Source organism: Lagopus leucura, unplaced genomic scaffold (assembly GCF_019238085.1).
Source record: "Lagopus leucura isolate 7727_CA_CO unplaced genomic scaffold, USGS_WTPT01 Super-Scaffold_73, whole genome shotgun sequence".
NCBI lineage: Eukaryota > Metazoa > Chordata > Aves > Galliformes > Phasianidae > Lagopus > Lagopus leucura.
Window position 1 is genome coordinate 54541997 of NW_024962252.1, and position 27331 is coordinate 54569327.

Sequence of the window (27331 nt, forward strand, 5' to 3'; positions counted from 1 at the left end):
GAAACTGGAACAGCAAATATGAAGGAAAAAAGAGAAAGAAATGGGGTATGGTAGGCTGCATTTGTTAGAGTAATGCAGTTTTGTCTCATATTGTGGTGGTGTTTTGTTGTTTTTTTTTTTTTTCTATCACTGATGTTTTAAAACTTGTGTTTGGATGTGCATTTGATTTTTATGGGTATGGTCTTGGAATTTCTTAATGGAAAAATAACGCTTTTTAGTAAAAGTAATTCCATATAATGAAAAGCTGGTAATTTTCATGGACATTTTGGAACAATTGTGACAGTTGTTGTGTATGCCAATTATTCTTAATTAGAACTAGCTATAGAATAGCTCTTTTAAGTGATAGCTAATAAATTTTAACCAAAATAATGTTGAAAACTGTGTGAAAGATGTTGTTTGTTGTTATCTTTCAAAGTCTATCCTTTCATAAGGCTATATTTCATTAGTTTTCTTGATAAAAGTATTTCAGGATTCATAAGACTCAACTTTCATTGGGGAAAAAAAAGAAAGTCAAATACTTCTGCTTTTACAGTGTAAATACTATACATCTTATCTTAATAAATTCATTAAAAATGCTTGTATTAAACAAGCATCAGAAGTACTGTGTTGGATGATTTCTACTTTAAAAATGACTTAATTGACTTAAGCTCGCCTGTGTCAGGGGAGTTTTTCCACGGGAAAGGGAAAGCTTCAGCATAAATTTGTATAATTATACTGGCTCCTGGAGCTTTTTTGTCACTAGGATTTGCATTGTCGTATCCTGGTGTGTTACTGGGTAGTATCAGAAATCAAAAATTCTTTTCAGTCACTGTTTGGCAGAAAGTTTTTCAATTTTTTGTTATGTGTTTGTTCAAATAACATCATCACCTTCCCTATATCTTTGTCTTATCTAATAATGAGTTATTTGATTGAATTTTATACCTTATGGTCCATTTGATACTAACACAAAAAGTACCAGCTTGCTTAGACAAATCTTTGGAGAATTAAGCAAGAATTTAAGATTTTAGTTAATTCCACCAAGATTGAGAAATTCAGGACAATGTGCTCTTTGTGGGTTAATTTGCACTGCAGGATTTCGCTTGGTGAGTACGCTGTATAAAAGGCTTTTTGACATTAGATAGAACAGTTGTTTTATTTTTACTGTTACCTATTAGGAGAATCCCTCTTCATTGGGCAGGATCTCAAATGCAGTTAAGTGATACCTGTTCCAAGTCATTCCTTCATGTGAGCGTATGTTAGTCACAGGATATCCTCAGTGGAGTTTTCCCCGTGGTAATACCAGCCCACCTGCATCTGAGAAAGCCTGATTCATTTCTTTCACCATGAGGTCTTGGCTGAAGTGGAAAACAGTGAAAACATTGGTGGGCCACTAAATGTGATTATTTGGTGGGCAGAGCCAAGAGATGTGATCGATATGAGACCATAAACTTTGTTCCCTGAAGTGAGAAGGGGGCAACCTTGTATGATTCTCTTTTGTTCACAGGTTTCTGAGCACTCTGAGCCAGAAGCTGTCTGTTTGCAGCAAAATATCCATTATTTTGTGTCCTCTTGGCCACTAGGCACTTTGCGTTTTTGTTACCGTATCTTTGCAAAGACTACTGCCAGTCATTCATTTTAATATGTAATCTCCAGGAGGCTGTTTGAAGCAGTGTTGCTTAGTTACAGTTGAAATGTGCTCTGCTGTAAGGTTTTTGCTGGTACAATTCTTATCACAGGAATACTGGTCGAGTACCACATTCTGCCTTCATTTGTGTAATATATAGAGAGCAATCCTGAAATCCTTTGAAGCTGAGAGAGTGAGAAGTTCACTGAATATTGAATAGATAATTACATAAGGACCTCTGGATTCTGTCTGTGTATACAGATTAGTTGCTGAAAATTTGAATCAATACTTAACAAAGGTTAGTATCTGCTGTAAGGATGTAAACAGTAAATTTAGAATGATTGTACAATGGTGGTATTAGAATATTTACAAACTGCGTTTTGGGCATTTTTTTAAAAATACAATTAAGACTTCTTCTTTTCTTAAACCATTGCAGTGTGCTCTCTGCTTTAAAATCTTTCATAGTTGTGAGAAATGGCTTTAACAGAGGCATTCCCTGTGTAAATGTTCAACCTAATGTAAATGATTTTTGGTAGGCATACCGTTGCATGCAAATGTGAGAGCACGATCAAATAGTTAACTACATTGAGTCATCAGTACAGGCTTCAAAATGTGCTTATTAGATAGCCTACTGTGAGCCTTTTCTCTGTCTCTCTCTCTCAATCTCTTCCCCTACCCTTTTTCTCTCACTCCGTCTCTCTCTCTTTAAAATCAGGATCTATTGAAAAACATAGAAGGTCACAAAAAGACATTCCATGAGATCCACGGGGCAAGGTCTGTTAATGGAGTGCCTGTTCCATCTGACCAATTAGAGGATATGGCAGAGAGGTAAGGCTTTCAACCCAAAATGAAAATCCTCTGTGGATGAAAAGGAACCTGTTTGATTTTTAACCTGTTCGTGTACAAATTGCTTTCTGATAATGTTTCTTAATGGCAAGCACGTAAATGTTGGAGGGAAAATCTTCCCTGAATGTAAATGAAAATTTGTTGAAAAGCCTTGTACGTTAATGATTGGTGAGAATCAATATAAGCTTTGTGTTTTAGGGAAAAATACCTTTTTTTAACATCAATTTTGTGATTATTTGCCCATGAAAGAAATGTTATGTAACAACAGTCAGAATGAATTTAAGAAAAATGACTTTGCAAAACTTAGTAATGTAAACTGATTATTTTTATGAATAAATGGGATTATAATTCATTTGCTGTTCAATAATAATTATCAGAATGATCATCTAACATAATGTTGATAAGCTTAATTAGGTGAAAGACTAGAGAAATATCTGAACTGTAAATAAAGCTTTCAGGAAAAACTGAAAGGGGGGAAAAAAGAGTAGGGGTGAAGGAAGAAAAAATTATTGATGTGTTTTACTATAGTATGATTCATTTTCTAGGTTTAATTTTGTTGTCTCTTCGTCTGAGCTCCATCTGTTGAAAATGGAGTTCCTGGAACTGAAGTACCGTCTACTGTCACTCTTAGTCCTTGCAGAATCAAAGTTGAAATCATGGATTATTAAATACGGAAGAAGAGACTCAGTGGAACTACTTCTGCAAAATTACATAGTAAGTTGGAGTTGTCATCTCTTTGTCACTATTTCTGGAATATTCTCATCCGAGACTGTTAGAATTTAATAAAAACTGAAAGACAAATGAGACTTGTCAGTCAAAACCTTTAACTGCATTTATATAGAGTATCTTAGCAGTGTTTCTTTCATCCCCTGGAGGAAAATGTTAAAAAATCAATATGCTGTAGTTTACCCTACCTCCTCAGGAAAGGAAATAATGTCTCAACTGCTAACCATGTCTGACCATTAGCTTACTAAAAATATCTGGAAGTTCTAAATCCTAGACTTTTACTTGTTTAAGATAATAGTTTCTGAGAATTCAGTTTCTTGTTCTACGTCTGCATAGATGCACCTTACTGTGGCTATATGTGAATTAAGTGCAGAAATAGAAGGGGTTCTTGGGGCGCAGTCCTCCACAGTTCACATATTATTAAGGTCCTCCAAATGAGGAGGAAAAAAATGTAATGCTGGCTTCACGTATTTGTTGAATGTACTATATTTGCTGGGGAATCATTTTCTTTTAAGGCATGGTTTTTCTACTTATCCACTTACATTATTTCTCCTCTTCAAAGAAATTGTTCCAACTTTGCATCATCCATACATCACATTAAGGTACAGAGGCTATTGACTTACAAACACTCATTGATGTTTCCGTTTAGTCGTATGCTGCTGTATCTTGTGAAAATCTTGCTTGCATTGTCAAACGTCTTGTAGGATGGTACCATCACTTTACATTAGGATATGAGGGACTATTTCAAAAGTAGGACTGGGATAAATATTTTTCCTCTCTTACTTGATCCATATGATGAAAATTACACAGGAGAATTCAGTTTGGAAAGAATTTGTACACTTATACAAGAGTTCAGAGACAGGACACTGTAGAGAAAATTACTGATGCCCATATATCCTGCTGGTTTTCATTGCATTAGAAGCAAACTTGAAACTCAAAGTTCCTCACACAAAGTGAGAGCTGAAGGCTATTGATACTTTTTCCTTGCTATGTCTAAGCTTTAGCAGTTAGAGATTCAAATGTTGCAGGAATTAAGCCTAGTTTTAAATCTGCGAAGCTCAGGGTAAACATTTACAATAGAAAATTTGCTAGAGAGTTTTGCAATAGCTAGGTGTTACGGTCCGTTTGTATGCTTTACAAGGTTGTCTCAGACTGCTAAATGCTGTCTAGAAATAATGCAAGAGTAGATATCTTAATTTTTGAATTATTTTATCTTGATTTCTTATTATATGTAGCTTTAAAATTAACATTAAGTGGTTAATTTGCATGTTATTTCATGATTACCACAGCTATTTCTATGCTCTCTGACCACTAATATTGAGCTGGTTATTAGAGAAAAGAAAATGCGTCCTTTTGTCATTTATGAAATTGTGTGACATGAAAAATGAGGAAAGTGAGACAAAAAGATAGAGCTCAGTTTCATTCCTGGTGACCTTACTTTATATTTCCTTCTAAGCGTCCCATGATGGAAAAATATTTTCTTTGGCAGTCCAGCCAAGTTTCTAGGAGCAGGAGCTGAATGTTTCTTTTCTGTTTAATTAGGAGTCTTAACTAGGAAAGCTGTAATCAGTACCTTTGGTGATTATATTAGCAGGAAATTAAAAAACCAGAAAACAATAAAAAAGAGTATGTTTGTCTGCCAGAGCTATATTAGCATTCTAAGAGCAATGGTAGTTAGGTTCTGAATTATAACACATGGCCAGTAAGTATCTGTGTACTGTAGTTAAAAATAAAATTGTTGCTTGCTAATTTATCCCATCTTTTCAGTTATGTGTCATATACCAGAAATAAAGGTCAGTACAAATTGTACATCATCAAACTGAATAATATATTGTACCAAAGTCTCAGCTGCAATGGAGATACTGGATACAGAAATCAATGGATTTTAACCCATAGCACTGTTTTTTGCCATCGCTGTATTAACACATTTTTTGGCAATATATGCTATATAGATTTGGGAATATCTGAATATTTTTTAAGGGACCTTGACAGATGGGAGAAATTTACTCAGTGAATTTACATGTTTCATTTTTGAATATATTTGTAATTGCACTTGTGATCAGTATCATATAAACAGTTTGGTACAATCTTTTCATATGAAGAGATTTTGAATCAGGATGAAGTGTCTGTGTATTGGTTTAATAAAAGTAAAAACAAAAAGTCAAATTTTGTCAAATGTCTGTGGTAGAGGATATAGTTCTTTGTATTTGACAAGGTTCGGTTTTATTATTTTTAAAACTGTTTATCATGTTTACATAATGTGGGTTGATGAACACAAGATCTAATTTTCCTTTTCAAAATACACTGACCTTAGAAAATTTTTGTTAAACATTGAAACTTTAGTACTGTTAAAAACCTCGTATTACCAAACTTACAGCTGTACAAATAAGATTGTCTATTCTGACATTCCTGAACTTGTATGTACATAATGGAAATGCATTTGCCTTAGATGTGTAGATCTGCAGCTGGAGGCATGGCATGTAGTATAGGTTATAAAATCACTCCAAAACTCTAGCTAAGTACCTTAGGGAGGGCAGAGTAAAAGTCCTGTAAAAAGGGATTTTTTTTCTTCCTCTTTTTTTGAGTGATAATGGAAGATACAGTATAATATAATTTTGTCTTACATAGGTGTATGATTATACAGGGCATTTGAAGAAGAAACATTCTGACAGATTAGAAAAAAATCAATGCCATTTGGCATCAACGATAAATAGGTATAAATGATAAAGAGAGAGAACTTTGTGGCCACAATATTTCCATATAAATTATTCATTATTCTGTACCATATTGCATAGTGGAAACACCACTCCTAAAGGAGAAGTGTTTTGCACTTCAGAAAGCAGCATCTTTTCTTCACTGTTTCCTTAATCTTATTTTTACCACTAGCAGTGATAGCTGAAGCAAACTGAAGAATGAGTCATGTGCGTTTCATCTCTTTAAAACAAAATCCGGAAAGTTTTTAAGCATTTAGCAGTTTTCTTGTGTGTTTTTTGTTTTTTTTTTTTTTTTGGTGGGAGCCTTCTGTAAGGGAGGAAATTTAAATTATTTTTTCATTGATCATGTAACTTTTAATTGTTCAGTTTCTGCATGTTCCATGTATAATATTCTAGGTATTTCGGTAATTCAAACACACTGATAATATATTAAATATTCTTTCCATAGGCAGAGTAAATAAACTCAATTTGTGAGGGGAAACACTACTGTACTATTAATTTGAAAAGATGAAATTTTAAAACTTCATTAATAAATGAAATAAAAGAAATAATGAAGCTAAAAGCTGTCATTGCTCTCCTGGTGTAATTTCAGAGGATGTGTTCTAACATTCATATTTATTTTCTCTATTGTAATATGTCTTTTTCAGTCTGTTATTGAAAACAGTAAGTTCTTTGAGCAATACGAGGTTACATACCAGATCTTGAAAAGAGCAGCTGAAATGTATGCCAAAGCAAATGGCTCAGGTAAATGCCTGCGTTTCTCTTGTTGTGGGGATGACATTTTATCTCTTTAGACATAGATATCTCCTTTAAAAAAAAAAAAAAAAAAAAAAAAATCATCTAATGCTTATTTATTCCATGCAGTAGAGCTGTATAGCAACTGGAATCTACCTGAAAGTCTACAGGTTGTGATAGCAATTTTGCATTTTCTCTAGCATGAGGCTAACTGGTACAGAGCAGCCCATTACTTTTTAAGTTCCTTAATGTTCAGAAGGTGGTGATCATACTTTCTGCTGGTCCGTTCTAACTTCTGAATTGTTGATCTGTGCCCAGTAGTGTGTCAATGAACCAATTAGTGACATGTTTCAGTGGTTGGGGCACTCCCCACCTTTGCTTAATTCACTAAGAAAGAAACATCAAGAGAGCTGGTCCCAGGGTTGTTGTGGTAACAAAAGTATCTCCTAACTGATTTATGTTTCTTCATTAATTGTGAAAGACTATAAGGGGAACCCAAATGACAGTTGTATTGGATATACATGAGACAAATGTGTAGCTAATTCAGCAGATACCTCCAGTAATTCCTGAACAGCACTGCTGCACTGTGGGAGAATGCAGAAGTGCAATATTTGACCAAGATAGTTACAGACATGAGTTCACTTTTATCTCCACTGAGATAATTACATTGCAATGTCTGTGGAAGACTGCTGCAGCTTCCAGAATGATTAGCAGACTTGCAGAGGAAATGGATATCTTTTCTGTTGAGAAATTTAAGTCAATGATTAAGCTCAAGTTTTACATAATTGACAAGATATTCTTAAAAATAATGAAAATTAATAGATTTATTCAATAATATGAAAAAATCTAAAAGCAAATTCTTTTCCAAAGGGTAAGTAAACGCTTACATGAAATCAGAAACAGTGCAAAATAGAGTTCACCTTAGCTGAAAGCTAATTTTTCAGTATTCTGCACATATGAAGACATGAAGTCTCAAGATTTACTTGGGTTCTTTTCCTTACCTCTATTTCTTCCTTCTGGAGTAAGGACTACAGTGGTGAAAATATTAAAAAGTAAATGACAAAAAAAAAATCACAGTTTGTTTTAATGATGTTGGAAAGCCAATTTAATTCAGTGCTTTTGCATGCAGACATAGTTTGTATGCTACATACTTCTACTTTCTTGTAAAGAAAATTTTTCTGATGTCTTTTTCTACAGATTAGAAACAAACACTAAACAGAGTATGCAGTGTTACTGTTTTAATTAATATGGTCCCAGTGTTGTTGTGGTAGCAAAAGTTTTGTATATTTTTGCGTACTTACCTTGTGTGCTTCTACCATTTTGTGTACTTTCCTCAATCTTTAAGGTGAATGCTTAATTTCTCAGAAATAACTGCAGTAAATTTGAACTGTGAACAGAGTGTGTGTAATAGCTCTTCTGAAATAGCAGTTTTAGTCGAATACAATTGTCTGATGAGACTAGATAAGCGTAGCATAACATGAAGCATCACAGAAATAATTATGAACATAAATAATGTCTTTCCTGTATCTTAGTGGAAGAAGTTGAGAGTGTGATGAAATTCATGAGTGAAACAACAGCACAGTGGAGGAACCTCTCGGTAGAGGTGAGAAGTGTAAGAAGTATGTTGGAAGAAGTAATTGCTAACTGGGACAGGTACAGCAGCACTGTGGCAGGTCTGCAAGCCTGGTTGGAGGATGCTGAAAAAATGCTTAATCAGACTGAACAGTCTAAAAAGGTATGAACGAATTCCAAATATATAATGAACTAATTCCAAATATATAAGACTTTTGTAAAATTTGAAATATGGAATATGCTTTTGCGTTTCCTTAGCTTATTTTACAAAATGTCATTCAAGAGGGAGATGTTCATGCTGGCAAATTTTAGTGGGTACATTGATAGATAAATCCTTATTTGCACTACTCAGAATATTTTTCAGTTTCTGGCACACTATACTGATAATCAGTTTCTCAATGTTTACTTGTATAGCGCACACACACACATAAGAACGGATTAGTCTGAGAAGCTACTTTTAATGTTTATGATATATGAAGAGTTTCTAAAAGCTGTGTTGAAAACCTTTAGACACGAAAGTGTTATTCTTCACAGAATGCTAATATATTAAGTATATTCTATTGCCTCAAAATTGTTAACAGTTATGAAGAGGTAATATAAACCACCTGTAGACTGAGATACATATGTTATTTCTATTATTAATGTTGAATGTAGGATATGAATAATGGAATAATGTTCACTTAGTTCCAAGGATAATTTTGATTAGCAGATTTAACTCTTGTTTATTAAAAAAGTACTTATGGGTTTGTATGGTTATACAACTGTCATTCCCAAGTATCTCGAGTCCCATGTGAAAGATGGTAACTTCTCCTTGCTATATGGCAAACTTTTTAAACGTTTTCAAATATTTGTTCTGTAAAACTACAAATACATCAGTAGTCACAGAATTGTAGGGGTTGGAAGGAACCTCTGGAGAGCAATTAGTCCAACCCCCCACTAAAGCAGTTTCCCTAGAGTATGGTAGAGTAAGTAATATTATATAAAGATTTAATTGGTGTTTATTTGAAACCTTTACCTGCATTACTAAACACCAGCATATTCTGTCCCAGGCATAGAACTTATACTTTTCATCTTCTATCCACTGTCTCTGTATTATTTCAAAACCAGTAAGTACTCTTGTTCTTTTTGCAAAAGAAAGTGGTTTCTTAACTTTGTCATTGGGTTCTCTGTTTTATTATGAACCTGTGTCACAGAAAAATTGGAAAAAAAAAAAATCAGTATGCAGTGGAATTTTTCTCCTGTAAAGTAGTTAAAATTTAACAGCAATGTATTGATAAACAAGCCAATTCTTCTACAACTTTTTTGCTTACTTGTGATGCCTCTTTAGCACTTCTAGTCACAATTCCCTTATAACGTGCACCTCTCTTAACCTACATCTGAAGAAAGAAGGGACACAGAACTGTCGCTGTCAGATCAGGAGTCTTGTATTTTTAGAGTAGATTAAGAGCCATTAATAAAACAGTTCAGTGCCCCTTCATTGGTCTTGAGGACCAAGTGGACTTGTACAGCTTGCATCCTTTTGGCTATTCTATTTTTCTTCATAAAGAAGGTGGCTTCATTGATTTAGTCTACTAGCAACAGTAATTGCCCTGTGTGCTACACTGAATTGTGTGCTGTCTGGGAGAAGGGCAGCTGCCAAAATGATGTTAGAGAACATATGAACCATTAAATAACTCAGACAATCAGGAGAGAGTGATTGAATCCTGCTCAGTTTACTGATATAGCTGTGGCAACGGTGCCTGGAGATGCTTTTCTTAGGAACAACTGCCCATCCTCCTGGAGAGCAAAAAGAAAGGGATGCAGGGAGGAAGTTTGTCTTCTCTGTCAACTCATGAGTGTGTGCTTGCCTACAAGGTGTAGGCAAACATTTGGCATAGTGGGTGGATTATTTAGGCTGTCTCAGTGGAGTGGGGGGGGAAAATCAGTGACAGTCTTGTTTTTTCCTTCTCCTCTCATCTGCTCTGAAACAGAAAGAAGCAGTGGTGAAAAATTAATCTTAGATCAGAAACTGGATGAATACAAGTGATTTCAGTTACAAACCAAATCCTTTCTCTTAAGGAGGATTTTCACCAGTTCAGTTAAAGCTACTCACTACAGTAAAACAAGCTATGAGTATACCAGTGGCAATTTTTAATCCGGTAGACTGTGCTCAAACATTATAAAATTTTATTATGGCAAATCCATTTGTAAGCCATAATTTTGTAAGTTTCATAAGCCAATATGGCTTCAGAGACTAACTGTTCAAAGAGCTTTATCAAGCCATTACCTGGTGATTAAATTTTAGTTTAATGATTTAAGGTAAACACTATTTGCAAAGGTTTAGGAAACCTTTCATTTTCTTCAGGATTTCTTCAGGCACTTACCCCATTGGATCCAACAGCACACAGCCATGAATGATGCTGGTAATTTTCTGATTGAAACATGTGATGAGACCATTTCCAGAGACCTTAAACAGCAACTTCTGTTACTAAATGGAAGATGGAGAGAATTGTTTATGCAAGTGAAGCAAGTACGTGCTTTTGCTGTTGTTATTTTAAATACTTATATTTATTTTGATATTTCCATGTCAAGAAGACAGTTTGCCTCACTAGCAGGACTGTAGAACAACTTACTGAAGTGCCTGTTTATACTTATTTATAATTGAAACCTTGACAGGACTTAATTGCTATTGGGACATTAGCTTAGTTTATATTTTTGATTATACAGTTTTTGAATTTTCCTTTTATACGTTTACAGCTAATATAGTCTGTATTTTATCTTTGCAGTTTCAATAAAGTGAATATTATTCATTCATAACTTCTAATTTCTTTAAGAAAATAATCAGTTTTACATGCTTATTCTTACTGTAAGCTTTGTAAAACTGGGTAGCTAAAATGGTGAACACAATATTGCTCTTTAATTGCAGTTATGTTCAGTTACTGTACTGTAACCGTAAGTAGGTGCAATGCAAGCTAGCTAAGTGCTTCCCAAATCAGTCAGACATTATGTCAGTCTCATGCAACAGGAAGCACTAATAATAAGTGAAACAAGCAAACAACAAAACAAAGACTTATCTCCTAGAAGACATTCAACACATTGGAAAAGTATTTTTGTCTTTAAAAAGCAGAGACAAGATAGGGTTATGCAGAACTATTTCACACCCTGTAAGCACATAAGAAAATATAATTACTAATTATCCATATATATCCAACAGTGTTTTCCCTTTTCAATGACTTTTAATCAGAAATTGCTTATTTGAAGACGTTGAACCTGTTTTCTGTCTTATTTTAGTCAAATTAAATGGAAATACAAATAATGACTGCCCTTGTTGTTTTTTTATTGTAACTTATCCAAACTAGATGACTCTCAAGATAATTATTTTTTGCTTTTGATTCACTGTGGAAACTATAGTGTCCAGAAAAAATGCATTTCTTGCCCCACATAGAGGGGGAGCAAGATTTTGAAAAATCAGCAAAAACATTAGCACACAAAAAATCTAGAAAAGCTGATGGAGGGAAATGCCTGTAAAATCTACTCTTGTGGATCTTTCAAAATTCCAATTGTAGGTGATGAGGAATTAATTGATATGTTGATTCTAGGCTAGAAACAAATGACAAGAGTTCTTTGAACGATCCATTTAGAAGGCCTAAACACTTGTATGAATGTCATTCTTTTAATTATCAGCACTACTGAAAATAACCTTAGTATAGAAGATTAGTTTCTGTTATTTTACATTTTATTGAATAGAATTTTTCTAGTAAAAAAATTGCTCTGAAAACATGCTAATTCCCTCAAGGAATTGCTTAGTTGCCACATTTGGTTGTTTTTTTTTTTTTTTTTTTTTTTTTTTTTTTTTTGCTATATATTTTCACAGTATGCTCGGGCAGATGAATTGGACAAGATGCAGAAAGAATACCTGGACGGTGTGGCTAGTTTGACAGCTTTTGTTGATGAAAGTAATAGAAAATTTTCAGCACCCGTAGAAGTGTCCTTCTTAGATGTGAAGATGTTTGTACAAGATCTAGAAGTAAGTTTTTTTCCTTCCATCTGTTCTTTCTCTTTCATAAGAGCAAAATGTTAATTCTAAAGGTAAAACAAAATTATTTTGGGATACATTTTTAATATTACTTTTTTTCACTCATTGTATTCTTGAATAATTTATCTTATAGCTAACTTAAAGCCTTAAATTTTATGGCTGACATTTCTAGAGCATATTTCCAAAACTCTTTTCAACTGGATATTGGTTTATGTTTAATTTCAGTTCACATCTCTGTGAGCTGACCAATTGTGTACCATCATAATATTGTGACAATTTTCATTTGAAATATTTGAAACATTGTCCAATCTTCACAGTCAACCATGACAAAAAATGGAATATATCTCTTACGTTTCAGTGAATGCATAAATGCCATTGCTGATTTTTTTTTTTGTTAATTTTATTTTTACAAAATATTTGTTACAGAATATTAAGCAGAAATTGCCTGCCATGGAAGCTCAGTACAAAATGGTTGCAAGAACAGCACAACTGGTTATGAAAGAAGTTTCCCAAGAAGAAATAAACGAAATGCTTGCAACTTTGACAAAGATGAAAGAGCAACTAAGCAAGGTTGCAGAATGCTTTTTGTTTTTACAGACATTAAACTAATTAAACCAGTAACCACTAAGCTCCAATACAAAAAAAAAAAAAAAAAAAAGAGATGAAAAAAATCCAACTGAGAAATATTTATGGCAACAACTGAGTTAATTCAGATGTAGAAGATGCTATTACTTCTACATTTCAAGATCGTTATCCTTAAATGGATTCTTTAATTAACATATTATTTATACTGACCTTAAAAGAAGCAAGTAGCAACTGTATTAGTTTACATGCTGATAAAGTTGCTGTTTACTGAAATTTACTGCCTTCTTAATAATTATTTTTCTTTAAAATGTCAAATAGGTCAAGGAGAATTCCTGTGCCCTACTGTATGAATGTCAGCATCTGCTGTCCCCACTTGAAGAACAGGAGAAACAAATCACGAATTTCTATGAATCTCTTGAAAAGGTCAACGAAATAATTTCTATCTTGGATCCTGAAGCACAACCTACAACTGTTCTGAAGCAAAAAGCTCAAGTAAGTTTAGAAAGATATTCATTTTAGAAAAAGCTTTGCTTTTTCTAAGTATTCACAACTTGATTTCTAGATATTTTTTTTTAATGGGAAGCAGAAGTTTATTAAAAAAAAAAAAACAATAGATTTAATTTGGTGTGTTATTTATATGTGCATTAAATGTCTTATTTCCCAACGACTTCAAGAGTTTGTATTATTTAAAAAAACATCTGGTGAGCTTCACTGTTTAATCTTTCCTTCTACATGTGAACACCATGTTACTGACATATCCAATCTGCTGTTTACTAAGTATCTTGCAAGTCCTCCTTTCCTCTACTTCTGAAAGTTGCCCAAACCCAGAATGCTGTGATAAAATTGTTTCCTCTGCAGTTACTTAACATCAAGTAACTGAAATCTACTCCACCCTATGAAGGATACTGACTTCTGCTGAACAGATTAAACAATTTTTTCTTTTTTTTCAGATTGTGTAAATTCATGTGTTTTTCTTTTTTTTTTCCCCCTGAGTCTAATTCTTATTACTCAGTGCTACTTGTAATAAAATTTTAAATCCAATAAGTGACTGGAAAGATTAATTTGTTGAATGGGAAGGTTAATCTGCTATGTGTTTTTTTTTGTTTTGTTTTGTTTTGTTTTTTTTTGTTTTTTTTTTTTTTTTTTTGGTGCTTTGGCTTTGTCCCTTTTTTTCTTAGTGTTTAAAAAAATCTTCCAGTTATTTTGCCAAACTTTTCTCTCCTTTGTTCCTGGCCAGGGTGGATATGTGTTTCTTTCTTTCAGGATTTGGTAGCTTATCAAGAAAACTGCAAGAAAGCTTTGTCCCTCATTGAGAGAAATAGCCAGAATATTCTGCAGTGTGTGGCTTCTAGTGAAGTGGTAAAGCATTTCCATCACTCAACATTTCAGAAGAAAGTTACACAGGTTCAGATTACTTTTCAGGTAATTACATTTTGCTACATATTTTTGAAGCCTTATTCATATGCAGCTGATACGTCTTCCCACATCAATATTTCATTGCTCTGTAGCTCTGTTGGTACCAAGTAGTCAGGGGGCTGAGTGTTGTCTTACACCCATGAGATCCTACACCATTTTTTATTTCCCCTGACTTTATTGCCTTGACTGATTACTTCCCTTTATATTCATATACATTCCCTTTACACAAAGCATGCAAGACAAAGTCTGGCTGTTGCTGTTACTTCTCGGGCACTTTGTGTTTTCTCAGAAAATGCAATAGATTCTGAAGATGAAATTGCAAATACTTATTTTCTAACGTCAGAAATGCATAGAATGGTCTGGGGTCCCCTTTGCCTTTAGATTTGTATTTTGTTACTAGTAATACTGATATTTTAAGGGCTAATTAGACCCAGTCCAGAGTGATCCTCACTAATGTCTTGGGTTCAGATCTCCAGATGTAGGGTTCTATATGAATGTTCAGCTAAAGAAAATTATCTGCGTCAGTAAGGAGTTACCCTGAGATAATTTGTGTTGCATTAATTAATTAAAATTTATGTTGCATTTTGGGGGCTCTCATTAAAGATTCACAATTTTTTACTTAGAATTTAGAAATTACTTAAATTATATTTATGTTTACAGAGGTGGATACAGTTGTGCTTTCAGAAATTTACCGTGTTAAACATTAATAATTCTGGTTCTGTAAGGATGAACCATGATTTCTCTCTTAGCATACACATACATAAAAACGTATGAATTCAGAAACTGGCTTTTACTCACATAAAAACTGCATTCTTACATATTCTAATATTATAAACAAAGTTATCTGTAACCTTTAAAGAGTCTTACAAAATATTTAAATTGACAGCTAAGGATTTGATTAGCTCGCTGGGTAAAACTGTTACAATTTCTAACACTGGGATGAGAAATTGGTGAGAAAATTAGTCTCTGGTTGGTACAAAGTTCTGGATTTATCTTGGTGCAGCTGAACCAGTGAACGGTTTGTTTCTTCTGTTAAATTTTATTACTCGATTCACTAATGCAATGTGACTAAGTTTTCTAAACAAGAAGAGTAGGAACTAAATCACAAAGCTTTTCTGTCTGCATTAAGCAGCTTTTTATCTGGATGCACATGTGGCCTACTAGTATGATTACTGTGAACTTCCTCCAGATCAGAAGTTCTGTAGTGTGGAAGTGTTTGGACCTGTAGGTTAAACCATCTTTTTTCTTTCCCTTTGCTTTTCCCTCCTTTTAAGCAGAGGTTGATGCAGAAGAGTGTAGTGTGCTGCCAGGAAAAGTGCAATGACAAATGTTTAAATGTTTGAAAGAAATTGTAATTTACACTTCACATTTAAGGGAGAAATGCTAGCCAAATGGTATATGCATTTTGAAAGTATCACACATCAGATAGCAGTATCTCCATCAGATAGCTACCCATTTTATTAGAATTGAAGATAATATGAACCTTTGTGAAGGTAGTAGAGTTGGAAAAATGCAGGCGTGAAGGGGGCAAGAGAAACACTTCTGAATGGATTGTATCAGCAAAAATGACATCAAGTAAATGCATTTTCATCGCAAAACCGTAAATAGCAATGAGAGAGAGTCCATTCATTTTCTTTTCTTATAACTCAGAATATGGTCAGGAAAGCTGGTGACTGGAGGAAAAACATAGAAGTAAATAGCCGTTTGATGAAGAAATTTGAGGAGTCTAGAGCAGAACTGGAGAAAGTAATACAGATTGCCAATTGTTGCTTAAAAGAAAAAGGAAATCCTGAAGAGCTTCTCAGAAAGCATAGCGTGAGTAAATTCTCTGATTTTTCTATGACAATTTTTAAGTGCAGAAAGACTACTTAATTTTAAAACTGTCATGGGTTTCTTCCATGTGTTGAAATAATGCAGCTCAGATCAAACTAATACTAAGATGGAAAAAGTTAAAAAATAAAAATAAAATAATAATCACTCTTACTGATGAATATAAGTAACCAGAAAGTGCAGAATGCAGAACCTCTTAGAGGTAGGGGTTGATTCTGAAGAACTATTTGGAGTGAGAATGCTAGTTACATTTTGACCAACTCACACATCAGCTGATGAGTTTTCAGATGAATTAATATTCATGTCTGTATTATAACTATTACTTAAGCAAGTGACTTTAAAACCTAATTCCTTAAAACCCTATACCAATGTACTATCTAGGCATCCCAGAATTCATTATTTTTCTGGATTACAAATAGCTAGAAGTTTTCCATAGCTCAAATTCCACTTCATTTGTATAGCAGAAGTAAATTTGAAACTTATGGAGTATGTTAGGGAACTTCGTGCTAGCAGGTATCAGTAACCAGCTTCATCTTCTCACCTGTCCACCTTCAATTCAAACTCAGGAATTTTTTAACCAGTTGGACCAGAGAGTCCTAAATGCCTTCCTGAAAGCTTGTGATGAACTTACTGACATCCTTCCTGAACAAGAGCAACACAGCCTGCAGGAAGCTGTGAGGAAACTCCATAGGCAGTGGAAGGTGAGTGACACTGAACAATGTCTCTGGAAGTTCTAAATCTTGACTTGAGAAAGCTTCCACATGACTTTTACTTTTACAATGAATATATTTTAAGGAAGATGAAGGAAGAAGTTACATTTTTTGGCTTCTTATACAATTATATTTTAAAAAGTGCTTTTCAAAATCAGCTACAACTACATTTGCAAACACCAACTGCCAGATCAAGTGGCCAGCAGTTGTCTTCTGTATGCAGGCAATGATAACTGTGCTGAAAAACTTTGCTGAGCATAGATTTCTTTAAGCTGTTCTTTAAGCTGATATAGGACTGCAGTTATTTTCCCAACCTTAGGAAATCTGCAAAAAAGCAAATTTGTGAGAGATCAATCCATCAGTTTAAATAGTGTCATCTGCCAAAAGCTCTAAGAACAGAATAAGTATTGCCCATAAGCTATGGATTTTATTTGCCTGCTACAGCATGTTGCAGGTCAAAGTTGGAGTAATGGATGAATGGTTTCTTGCTGGAACACTAACAATAACCTCTGGAAGCAGGTGTGAGTACAGATTCACTATTATTGTTTGCTTTATTGTTTTTATACAGGAAATACTTGAAGTATCTTGCCAAGGATCAAGATGCCTCTGAGACACGTCTCATGTACATATATACATATTCTAGGTCCCAGAAACATGTGCATTTATCATATTTATAAGAATTAGATATTGGTAATAGGATTATTTAATTTTCTTAAATAAATACTGAGAAAATCCTATATATTCATTCAAATATATGCTTTGTTTTCTGTATCAGGTGTTAATAGATAATTTAACTGTATTAACTTCACACTGAAGTTAATGTTTTATCTCTGTGCTTATTTATTACTCCTGTGGGAATGTAGGATCTTCAAATGGAAGCCCCGTATCATCTGATCCATTTGAAGATTGAAGTGCAGAAAAGCAAGCTCCTGGTCACAGTGGAGGAGTGCAAAGCTGAACTAGCTCGACAGAATAAGGTGCTCACCAGAGAAGGCAAAGAAAGGATGATTGAAGAGCACAAGGTATGAATTATATGCCAGAAAGTGGGTATTCATAGAAATACATCTGAATGTAACGATAAACAGAAGGTCTAGCCATCAGACACTCTATGCACCACAAAATTAGAACGTTTGAGCCTTCAACAAAAAGTTTCACTTGGAATTGATCCTTTCATGCTAATACCTAGGAGCTCAGTTAAGAGCATGTATGACATAGGACCTTAGTATAGCCTAGAGCACAATGTAGATAGCTTTATGAATTCTGCCAATTTATATTTTTGCTGAATTTTCTGCTTTGTCTCCCATCAGTTGTTCTTTGGTGACAAGGGATCTTACCATCTCTGTGAGAAAAGATTACAACGGATTGAAGAACTGTGCCATAAACTTCCAGTTTCTGATCCAGTGAGGGCTACATTGGAAAGTAGCCAACGAATCCTGAAGGAGCTCAAATCTCAGATAGACAGTACATACACAAAACTAACAGAGCATTCAGACATCTGGAAGAGCTATACAAACAGGTGTCAGTCCAATTCCTAGATGGTTCTGGTAGTGTCTTACGTGTGATCACACCTCTAAATGTCATTATAGATTCACATAAAGAATGATAAATACAGTGTTGTTAACTTCAAGTTACCTATAATTATACTTAATGTAGTGATTACACATATTATGGTGGGTTTTTTGAGGGCTTTATAATTATTGCCATAAATTTAAAAGTTACCATTTAGTGGTGTCCATTTTTGTCTAATTTTTTCATTGCTTTGAATTAAATGATGTTTTATTTCAGATTTTGTGAATTGGCAAATTGGATCTCATCTACAGAAAGAGAGCTAAAGAGGATAAAGGAAAGTGTCAATGATACTGCTAAATATGAGCAATTTAAATCATCTGTTGGGGTGAGACATTGGCTTATATTCTAACAAAGCTACTGTCATTGAAACTGCGACTGGATAAAAATGTATTATAAGTAGTGCAGCTGTTTTAGCATGGAGACCATAGATAAGATTCTGCTGATTCTTGGTATTCTTAAATACATTTCCAGGGAGAAATTTCCACATGCAACAATTTGTGTCAGAAGTGGCTGCTTCTACTAGTTTAGAAAATAACAGATCCCTTTAACTGTATATTCGGAACACTGAAAATACAGAATCAAAAAGATAAAGTAATTGCACCTCTTTCTGCTGCATATACAGTTAAAAGTTTTGAACAAAGAAAAGCCAAAATTTCTGGACTGGATATGAAGGATCAAATTAGTCATACATTTAGGGCAAGCTTCTATAGTAAAATATCTCTTCCACAGTACTATAGTAGAGGAGGCAGAGACAGCCTACCATTCACTTTTTCTTTGCATTGGAAATTGGTAAGAGAAATGGTAGAGAAGCTGAAGATTCTGTCCTGGTCCTTCAGATAAAACCTAACTTTTTTATTTCTTCCACCCCCCCTATGCTGGGAGACTAAACAGGAATATCACATGCCATAGCAGGTTGTGTGAAAGTCATTAACAGATTTTGAAGTCTCCTCCTAAATGTGGAGGTTGGTGGCCCTGCCTGTGGCAGTGGGGCTGGATATTCATGATCCTTGAGGCCCCTTCCAACCCAGGCCATTCTGCGATTCTATCTCTGCAGAAAGACATAATTAAGGTGACCTTGATAAACCAGAAAGACTGTTAGCTTAACAGGTACTCCTCCTGCAGAAAGTTTGATTTTTATTTTTGATGCAGTTTACCTGCCAGCAGGATATCATCAGCACTGAGATCAAGACATAAAAAAAAATTTGAGGGGAAACAATTATTAAAATAAGTAATAATAATAAAATTACACAGAACTTAATGTGTTTATAAAGCTTGTGTTTGGGAAAGCATTATTTAAAGTTTAAATTGTAAATAAGTGATTTCATCACTATATAAAAAATACATACACGGTATCTACCACCTCTCTGTTTTCTATAGGTAAAAAGTACTAGTTTGTAAAGGGAACGTACTCCTCTATTACTTTATATGAGGTAGCTCTGAAAAGACTGTTTAGCAAAAATATAGCCACTGATTGGAACATAATCAAATAAGGGATTCAAATACTACATTTCTAGTGTTTCAAGATAACAGCAAAAATAGTATGTTTATATTAATAATCTCTGAACTGATATAATGAGTGGAGTCATTAATATTTCGTTTACTTGGAGAAAATGTTTTTTTTTCTTCCATAGGAAATCAGGCAGCATATTAACAAGGAGGGAGAAAATCACAGCTGGCTGAAATCTAGACTTGCAGTTATTACTAAAATATGTACCGATGTGGAGGCCAAGAAAACAGAAGATGAGCTTTGTAAACTTTCCAGTGACTTCAAAGGACTTCTAGATTTGCTGGCTGAGGTACAGTATGAGGAAAACAAGAAACCTCCATTTACAATGTCACATGAAATGACATAAATCATGGCTCCACAAGTATCCTACTGTGTATTTTTAGTTAAACTGCAAACATTCAAAAATGAAAATAATTTTGTTTTTTTGGCAACTAGCAGTAAAAAATTGCTGGCAGCATTATATTTGGTTGGCTTTTTTTTGTTTTTATTCGATTGGATGGTGGTTGTTTGTTTTTTAACAGAATTTGAGTGTCTTAGTAAATATTCCTAATAAATATAAGAACGTCAATATCTTTAGAGACAAAAGTTTTCTAAATTCATCTTTTCTAAAGATGAGTTTTCTAAAATTAATTAATTGGCAAAATCCATCAACTATTGGGTATATAACTTGATTTTCATATTGATTTGCGTGTCTTTTATGCTGAAACAATAAAGAAAATATTGAGGTGGTTTCCAATCAAGACATCAAGCATGCACTGAATTTGCAGAAAAATACTGCGTGTCTGAAGTCTGAAGGGTAACGAGATACTAGAACTACTGAAATCATGACAAGTTTCTGGCCAAAAAGTAGAACTTCTCAGAATCCAGTGAACCTTCTACTTCTGTGGGATCTCAGTGACTTTACTGCTTTATGATTTTCACAGTAAAAAGACAGATTAGGAGAAACTTGGTACCTGCTCCACTTAGATAGCGGAAAAGATCTATTTGGAAAACAGTCCAGTATAGAGAAAGATTTGATTTCAAATTCTATAGTTAATGTCAATTCGTGAAGACCTTTTAGGTTTTCTAAATAAGTAGGAGTTCCACTAAATTTTTTCTGAACTTCTGTGGTATGAAAAGTATGTTTGGAAAATCAGTAGGAACCAACATTCTGATTTCCAAATTACTGGAAGTAATTATTTTTTTAAAAAATCTTACTTTTTGAATAAGAAAGTACTTAAGCTTTTTGTTTCTTCCAAATGTCAAAGCCACAAGGAGTCTGAATGATCTTCTGCAGTGAATATGAACTAGAAGGAAAACGAGAGTAAGGGAGGATAGAAAGAAAGTTGTTTCTTATATCTAGAATGCTATGAAAATCTTAAATTACAGAAACTGTCAGGACGTACCCTTTTCTGATGATCAGATACAAGTAGCTAGCTAAGTCATACAAGAAAACATCTTTTTGATAACTTGAATAAATATATCATTTTCTTATAAGATTCTGTGATCTAAGATTGAGAATTAAACCACATGCATGTTGTAGTCTGTAAAACCAAGGTAGCAGCGGGCTTTAATATACTTGTGATTAGACAAGGCTTTGCTGTAGAAGGTCTGAAAGGCGATAAACTTTGTGAATTGAGTAGCATATGCTTTTCATAATTTGAATCCGCTTGTAATGCTGAGGACAGCACATTTTCGAAGTTATCATCACAAGAGTTTGTCACAGGCAGCTCTTTGCCTTTTGGCAGTGTAGTAGGGAATATGTCTAAAAAAGACAAAGATTTTTAAAGATTTTAAGTCTACATTTCACTCGCCGATGTAAAGCTGAAGGTGTATGCCATGAATTCTGGAGATAAAAGTGGTTTTAGTTTAGACAATTCACTTTTTTTTTACAAAAGGTATTCCAAATACATATGTGCATTTAAAATATAGATGTATCTTTTAACATGAAATACATACAGTTATAATTAATTGTAGATTGAAAGGACATTAGGTACTGTTGGAGATTGTGTCCAGTATAAAGAAGAGGTTAAAAGCGCAATCGAAGAGTTAATCAACAACTCTAAGGAAGCCCAAGCAGAAGCTGAAAAGATCCTGGATACGGAAAGTTTATTGCAAGCTCAGCAACTACTGTTTCATCATCAGGTAAGTAATTTCTCCATAAATGTCCACATTTTATCATTTTCTTTAAGGCAGAATGTATATAATTACCAAATTATATTTTGTCCAGTGATATAATTCTCTGTCAAAGTTTGCAAGAGTCATAACCAGGAATAACTGATTTTCTGGTAATTCTATAAAGCAAAACATATCAAGAAATACATTATGCAATTTGGGCATCCTTCTGCTTTCTAATGCAGGTTGATGATATATTGCTTTGATCAATCTGAGATTTCAACCTATTACTCAGACAGTGCATGACAAATTCATGCACTTGTGGATACTGCTGCAATTACTCAACTTATCCAGCTTCTAGAACATTCATTTGGATGAATGGCCATATATTGCCACTTTCTATTTGTATGCCACATAAAGTGTATATACTTTTCAGAATCCATGTCTTGTGCTTTATGAGTATATGAGACTCAAGTAATATTTCCACAATTTATTCCAATTCATTGTTCGCATTGTATACCCCATTGCAAACTGCAAAATGCAGTTTCTCCATGTTTCCCAAACAAGATTAAAAGTCTGATCGCTCTTGCTGTATGAATCCTTCTAGCAAAGGACAAGGAGACTCCGTGCAAAGAGACAAGGTGTGCAACAGCAGATTTTCCAGGCTAAACAGTTGCAGATTGAAGGTGGACTGCCAAGTGCAATGCAGGAAGATTTACTAAAGCTAGAAGGAACACTGGAGAACATGCAGCAGACTATGGAGAAACGTGAAGAGCAATTGCAAGTGGGTACTTCAAAACAAAACTAAAAGCATATATTCTATTCTCCCTTCTTTTTTTAATTAGTGGGGAAAAAATATGCAAATAGTCAGGATGTACTTTCTTATCTCTGCATCTTGATCCTCAGGATCTTTGTGATCAGTACCTTCATAAAAAAAATTCTTGAAGCTGCTATATACATAATAAAGAACTAGCATTTTGTTTGAAAGTATTTAAAAGTCCCAAACTGTCTATCATAATATTCTCTATCATTTTTAGTAGCCATCTGTGGATTACTATTTCAATTAGCTAATCATTTTTTCTGGTTAATAAAAATGACCGTGACCTTTAATTTGGAGTACTCAGGCTGGATGTTACAGTAGTAATATCTGATATTGCACAAATATAATCTTTGTCTGGAATGTTGGAGTACTTGTCATCCTAAATTTAGAGAAGAAGAAGCAGTGACAGAAAATTGATTGCTTTGGACTGTATAACTTATTACTGACTAAACTGGGATTAAAATTTAAAGCTTCTTGCACCCATATCTGGATTGTCCTTTATATTTCCCTAAGAAGAATTGGAATATAGCTGTCCACTACTTCACCTGACTGTTTACAATCATAAAAACTATTCCCAGTGTTAAAACACATGATGCAAAACGTGATCAATGGAGCCTCAGTAACTTCAATAATTTATTATGAATACATTTTTTCCCAAATACAAAATTGTAATTTGGCTGTGCTTTATTTCAGAATAAAGAAAATATTTAATTCTTTTTTGTCATAAATAATTTGTAATAATTCTTGTAACTGGCAGTATAGTCCTAGTCAGTAAAATGTTGGTCAAAAAGAAAAAATATATCCTTATGTTTCTTCACAATTTTCTACTGTAATTTTTTCATGAGAAGACTTGAAAATCCTTTTAGATATAATGCTGATTCCTGCCACCATAAACCAGTAAGCAACTGCCGTCATCCCTTCAGATGTATAAGTTTTAAATATAAAATATGTTTTAAATATTCCTAGCAGTTTAGAAAGTGTGCAAAATCAGTGAATTAGTGTAAAAATGAAAGCTTTATTGTGTTCAGGACGTTTTCATGTGTAGAATAGGTAGCATTCCAGGAGAAATAGTTATATTTTATGATAGGAATTTCTGGGTTTTTTTCCTTCTTTAGTAACTTAAAATGATTTTTTTCTCCTGTTTGTCCTTTTTGTGGTTCCTTTTTAGTTCATTTGTTTTCTTGTTTTCTTTTCTGTAGGTCACAATAAATAAATGGGAGCAGTTTGAAAGAGACAAAGAAACAGTAGTGAAATATCTAAATCAAGCAAGCTGTGCGCTTGAACGTATCTTAAACTTCAGCAGTTTAGAGAGCCTCTCCTCAGAACTGGATCAGACAAAGGTATTCCCTGTGAGAAATACAGGAGCTGAGATGTTCTCCTGCTTCTTTTGTTAGCATGTTCCAAGTGCATTGCATACAATCTTAGCATGATTACTGCTAATGCTGGTACAAATTGCCTAAAGAGATTAGAGATCGCATAAATCGTTCAGAGGTAAACAGTTATTTCATGAAAAAATCATGAAGAATTACTCAACATCCATAGATGAAGTAGATAAATGGGGGGGTATAATGATTTTGGGGGCTTCCCATTTTATGTTCAGCAAACATTTACAGTAGTAAGCTAAGCAGCATCAAGCTTTGACATACATAAAGACCCACATACAGTGGCTCTTTGCTAGTCATGTGGCTTATGCAAACTAGCACTCGTCTAGTCTGAAGAAGGCAAAGGAGAGACTTCCATCATAAGTAAGCCATAAGTCAGGTGCTCTTCATATGAGAAGAACATCCCAGCCCATTTTATTTTCTGCTACAAGTGATTGACTTTCCTGAGTGCTCTGTATTTCTTTATGTTTTTACACTTTGATGGAGTTTATACAAAATTATACCCACCTTCTTGACCATTCATATTTACCATGTATGACAGAAAACAGTTGGTAAACAAAGTGAAATTACAAGCTACAAGATACTACAAAGACAAGTCTGTAAGGGGTAGTGTCTAAGGGTAAATTAAAGATGATTACTGAAAGCATATAATATTCTGAAGTTCATAATGAATTTTCTTGAAGAGCTATAAGAAAAACTTCCACTGGTTGAGCTAAAATCTTTTGAAAGTATATAGTTCCCCAGCTATATTTTATTCAATATAGGTTTTTTTAAAATGAACAAACTTCTTTAAAAACAAAAACAAAAAAAAACAAAACAAAAAAACAAAAACAAACTAACACCGACTTCTTAAAGGCAACATGGTAGGTAAGCTCTCTTTAGAGATTCCTTCTGTGTATTTACACATTCATAATACATGTTTAGGGCACTTATGACTTCATAAAAGTGCAAAACCTTTTTCAACCACAAACGAGAAAAAATAATTTTGGTGAAAATATATGAAACTGTACAGTTGTGCTAATATCTCTTATATCATTACAGGAACTTTCTAAACACAGTGAAGCCATGGCAGTACAAGCTGAAAACTTGGTGAAGAATTCTTCTGAGATACAGCTTGGTTCAAAGAGAAAACAAGCCCTGCAGCAGCAGGCAAAATCTATCCAAGAACAAGTAAAAAAAGTGGATGTTACTCTAGAAGAAGAGTATGTTCTTAACAAGTCCTAATGTTTATTCTCCACTATAAGATTGTATTAGATCTCTAAAATCTCTTGATAGTATTTTGTGTTATTTCATCAGCTCCATCATTTTCAACTCGTCATGGCATAGCTACAAGATTATAGTATCAAATATGTCAAAATGCAGAATTGCAACACATACAAATAAATCTGTGTTAGGTAATACATTATTTACAAAATTACTGTAGTTGCATTTATCTTATCACAGTTCTTATCTTTAAGCCCCAGTAATTAATCTAATTTCTCAAATACTGAATATTTTGGGAACAAAAATTCTCAGTGCAAATATGAGAATGTCTACCATGTTCTCAATTTTCATTTTCCCCTATCTCCATATGAATGTAAAGAAGTGCCTTTATCTTAGTTGAATGCCTAGATTTTATTTCATGGAGAATATCAAAAGCTGTTTCTGCCGTTACAAATTAACAAGGCATCATTTGCCAAAGTATGGTTAAAGTAATAATGTTTAATTTCCAAGAAAATATTCTTAACTGCTGTGAATATTTGTAGCTTTTGGCATTTGTTAAAGTCTCATCATTTTTTCCCAAGTAACTCAAAGTTATTAAGCTCAAAGTCACTCTACTTGTACTTCAGCTTTTGCCTTTTTTTTTTATATACACATACATTTGTATGCGTGTTTGAAAATTGTATTTTTAGAGCTGACCCACAAATGATGGACAATATAGGCCTATTCTGTGTTGTCTTACTGGGTTTATGGTGCAGATTAATTTGCCATACAAGTTTGAGAAGACACTCTGTGGTGGAATACTAAGTATCCCATCTGAATATGAGCAAAAGACAATGCCATCATTAATGTTTTGTGCTTTTTCCCTTATTGACCGTTGTTATGCTACTATGAATTAAATGCATTTTTCTCTCTGGTGTACAACAACAGTTTTTGAACAGAGAAGAGTTATAAAACTAGCCTCTGCAACATTAACTTATTAATTGCCGTTGGTCTGATTTATTTTTTGTGTTTCACTCTCTTCAGGATGGAGTAATGAGAGTGATTTATAGACAAAAAATTTACCATATCTTTCTGAATATTTTACCTTTTTCTCCAAAGTTACAGAAAAAGAGTGATTTTAGTGTCCTCCTTCTTTTATATAGGAAATTTATCCTTCCAACAATGAGGATTTTAAAGCCATCTACTTCTAAATGAAAGCTATGTTGATACTCCCTTTTGATCTCAGTGTGGAAGAAATCTTAGCTGAATGTATGCATTATGCAGAATGTCTGTGGTATTGTGATACAGCAGATAATAAAATAAATCTCTTCTGCAAAATGTGAAAATGAACCACTCTATAGTTAATCTGCAGAACGCACAATCAGTGTGTAAGAGCTATGTTGTAACTCATATCAATAAAAATCTTTTTACAATAATTTAAACTGAATACAAGTGGTGCATATATCAGTAAAAAGAAAGGTAAATTTATTTGAAAATAAAAAAGGAAAAATAGCAAGGCCAAATTTTAGATGCCATATTTTCCTGCAGCTTCCTCTAGTGTTACTAAGAGAAAAACGAAATGAAAATAAAAACTTCTTTTAAAATGAATGTTTTTTAGAAGAAAAATGTATTTTGGAATTTTGTAATATTCAAACTTTTCTAATGATGCTTTTGTATACTGCAAAACAAAAACTCCGTGCAGGACCTACATTAGCACTGATATCTTTACAATGGCCAGAAATTAACAGAAACTTATACATAGGAAGTTAACGTTAGGTCTTGTAAGGAACTTAGACCTCTTATATGTGACCAAACATTGGAGGTGTTTTACTATCCATAAGATATAAGCATCGCTCACATACAGACTCTTTTTGACATATATTGGCTTTGAAACATACATTAGAGATATATATGTATATATTTCAAAGCCTACATATATACATATATATATTCACTTTGGGATAGTTGAGTCATCTCTTAATTCTTTGGCTCAATATCAAAAAATTGCCCCAGGAAAAAGTGATT

The 27331-nt window shown here is 33.7% G+C and overlaps 1 protein-coding gene across 1 annotated transcript in view; it reads left to right on the forward strand.

The window, feature by feature from the left end:
• SYNE1 (spectrin repeat containing nuclear envelope protein 1) overlaps positions 1-27331 on the forward strand; it is a 275315-nt gene that overhangs the window by 66255 nt on the left and 181729 nt on the right. Inside the window, exons 12-30 of the mRNA XM_042893607.1 lie at positions 2319-2431; positions 2995-3163; positions 6537-6633; positions 8157-8359; positions 10541-10705; positions 12050-12202; positions 12638-12781; positions 13115-13288; positions 14060-14218; positions 15863-16027; positions 16609-16743; positions 17616-17774; positions 18060-18268; positions 18538-18646; positions 19953-20117; positions 21785-21952; positions 22530-22706; positions 23942-24082; positions 25166-25326. Of these exons, the coding sequence (XP_042749541.1) occupies positions 2319-2431; positions 2995-3163; positions 6537-6633; positions 8157-8359; positions 10541-10705; positions 12050-12202; positions 12638-12781; positions 13115-13288; positions 14060-14218; positions 15863-16027; positions 16609-16743; positions 17616-17774; positions 18060-18268; positions 18538-18646; positions 19953-20117; positions 21785-21952; positions 22530-22706; positions 23942-24082; positions 25166-25326 (2966 nt within the window). The remainder of the gene's footprint in view (positions 1-2318; positions 2432-2994; positions 3164-6536; positions 6634-8156; positions 8360-10540; positions 10706-12049; positions 12203-12637; positions 12782-13114; positions 13289-14059; positions 14219-15862; positions 16028-16608; positions 16744-17615; positions 17775-18059; positions 18269-18537; positions 18647-19952; positions 20118-21784; positions 21953-22529; positions 22707-23941; positions 24083-25165; positions 25327-27331) is intronic.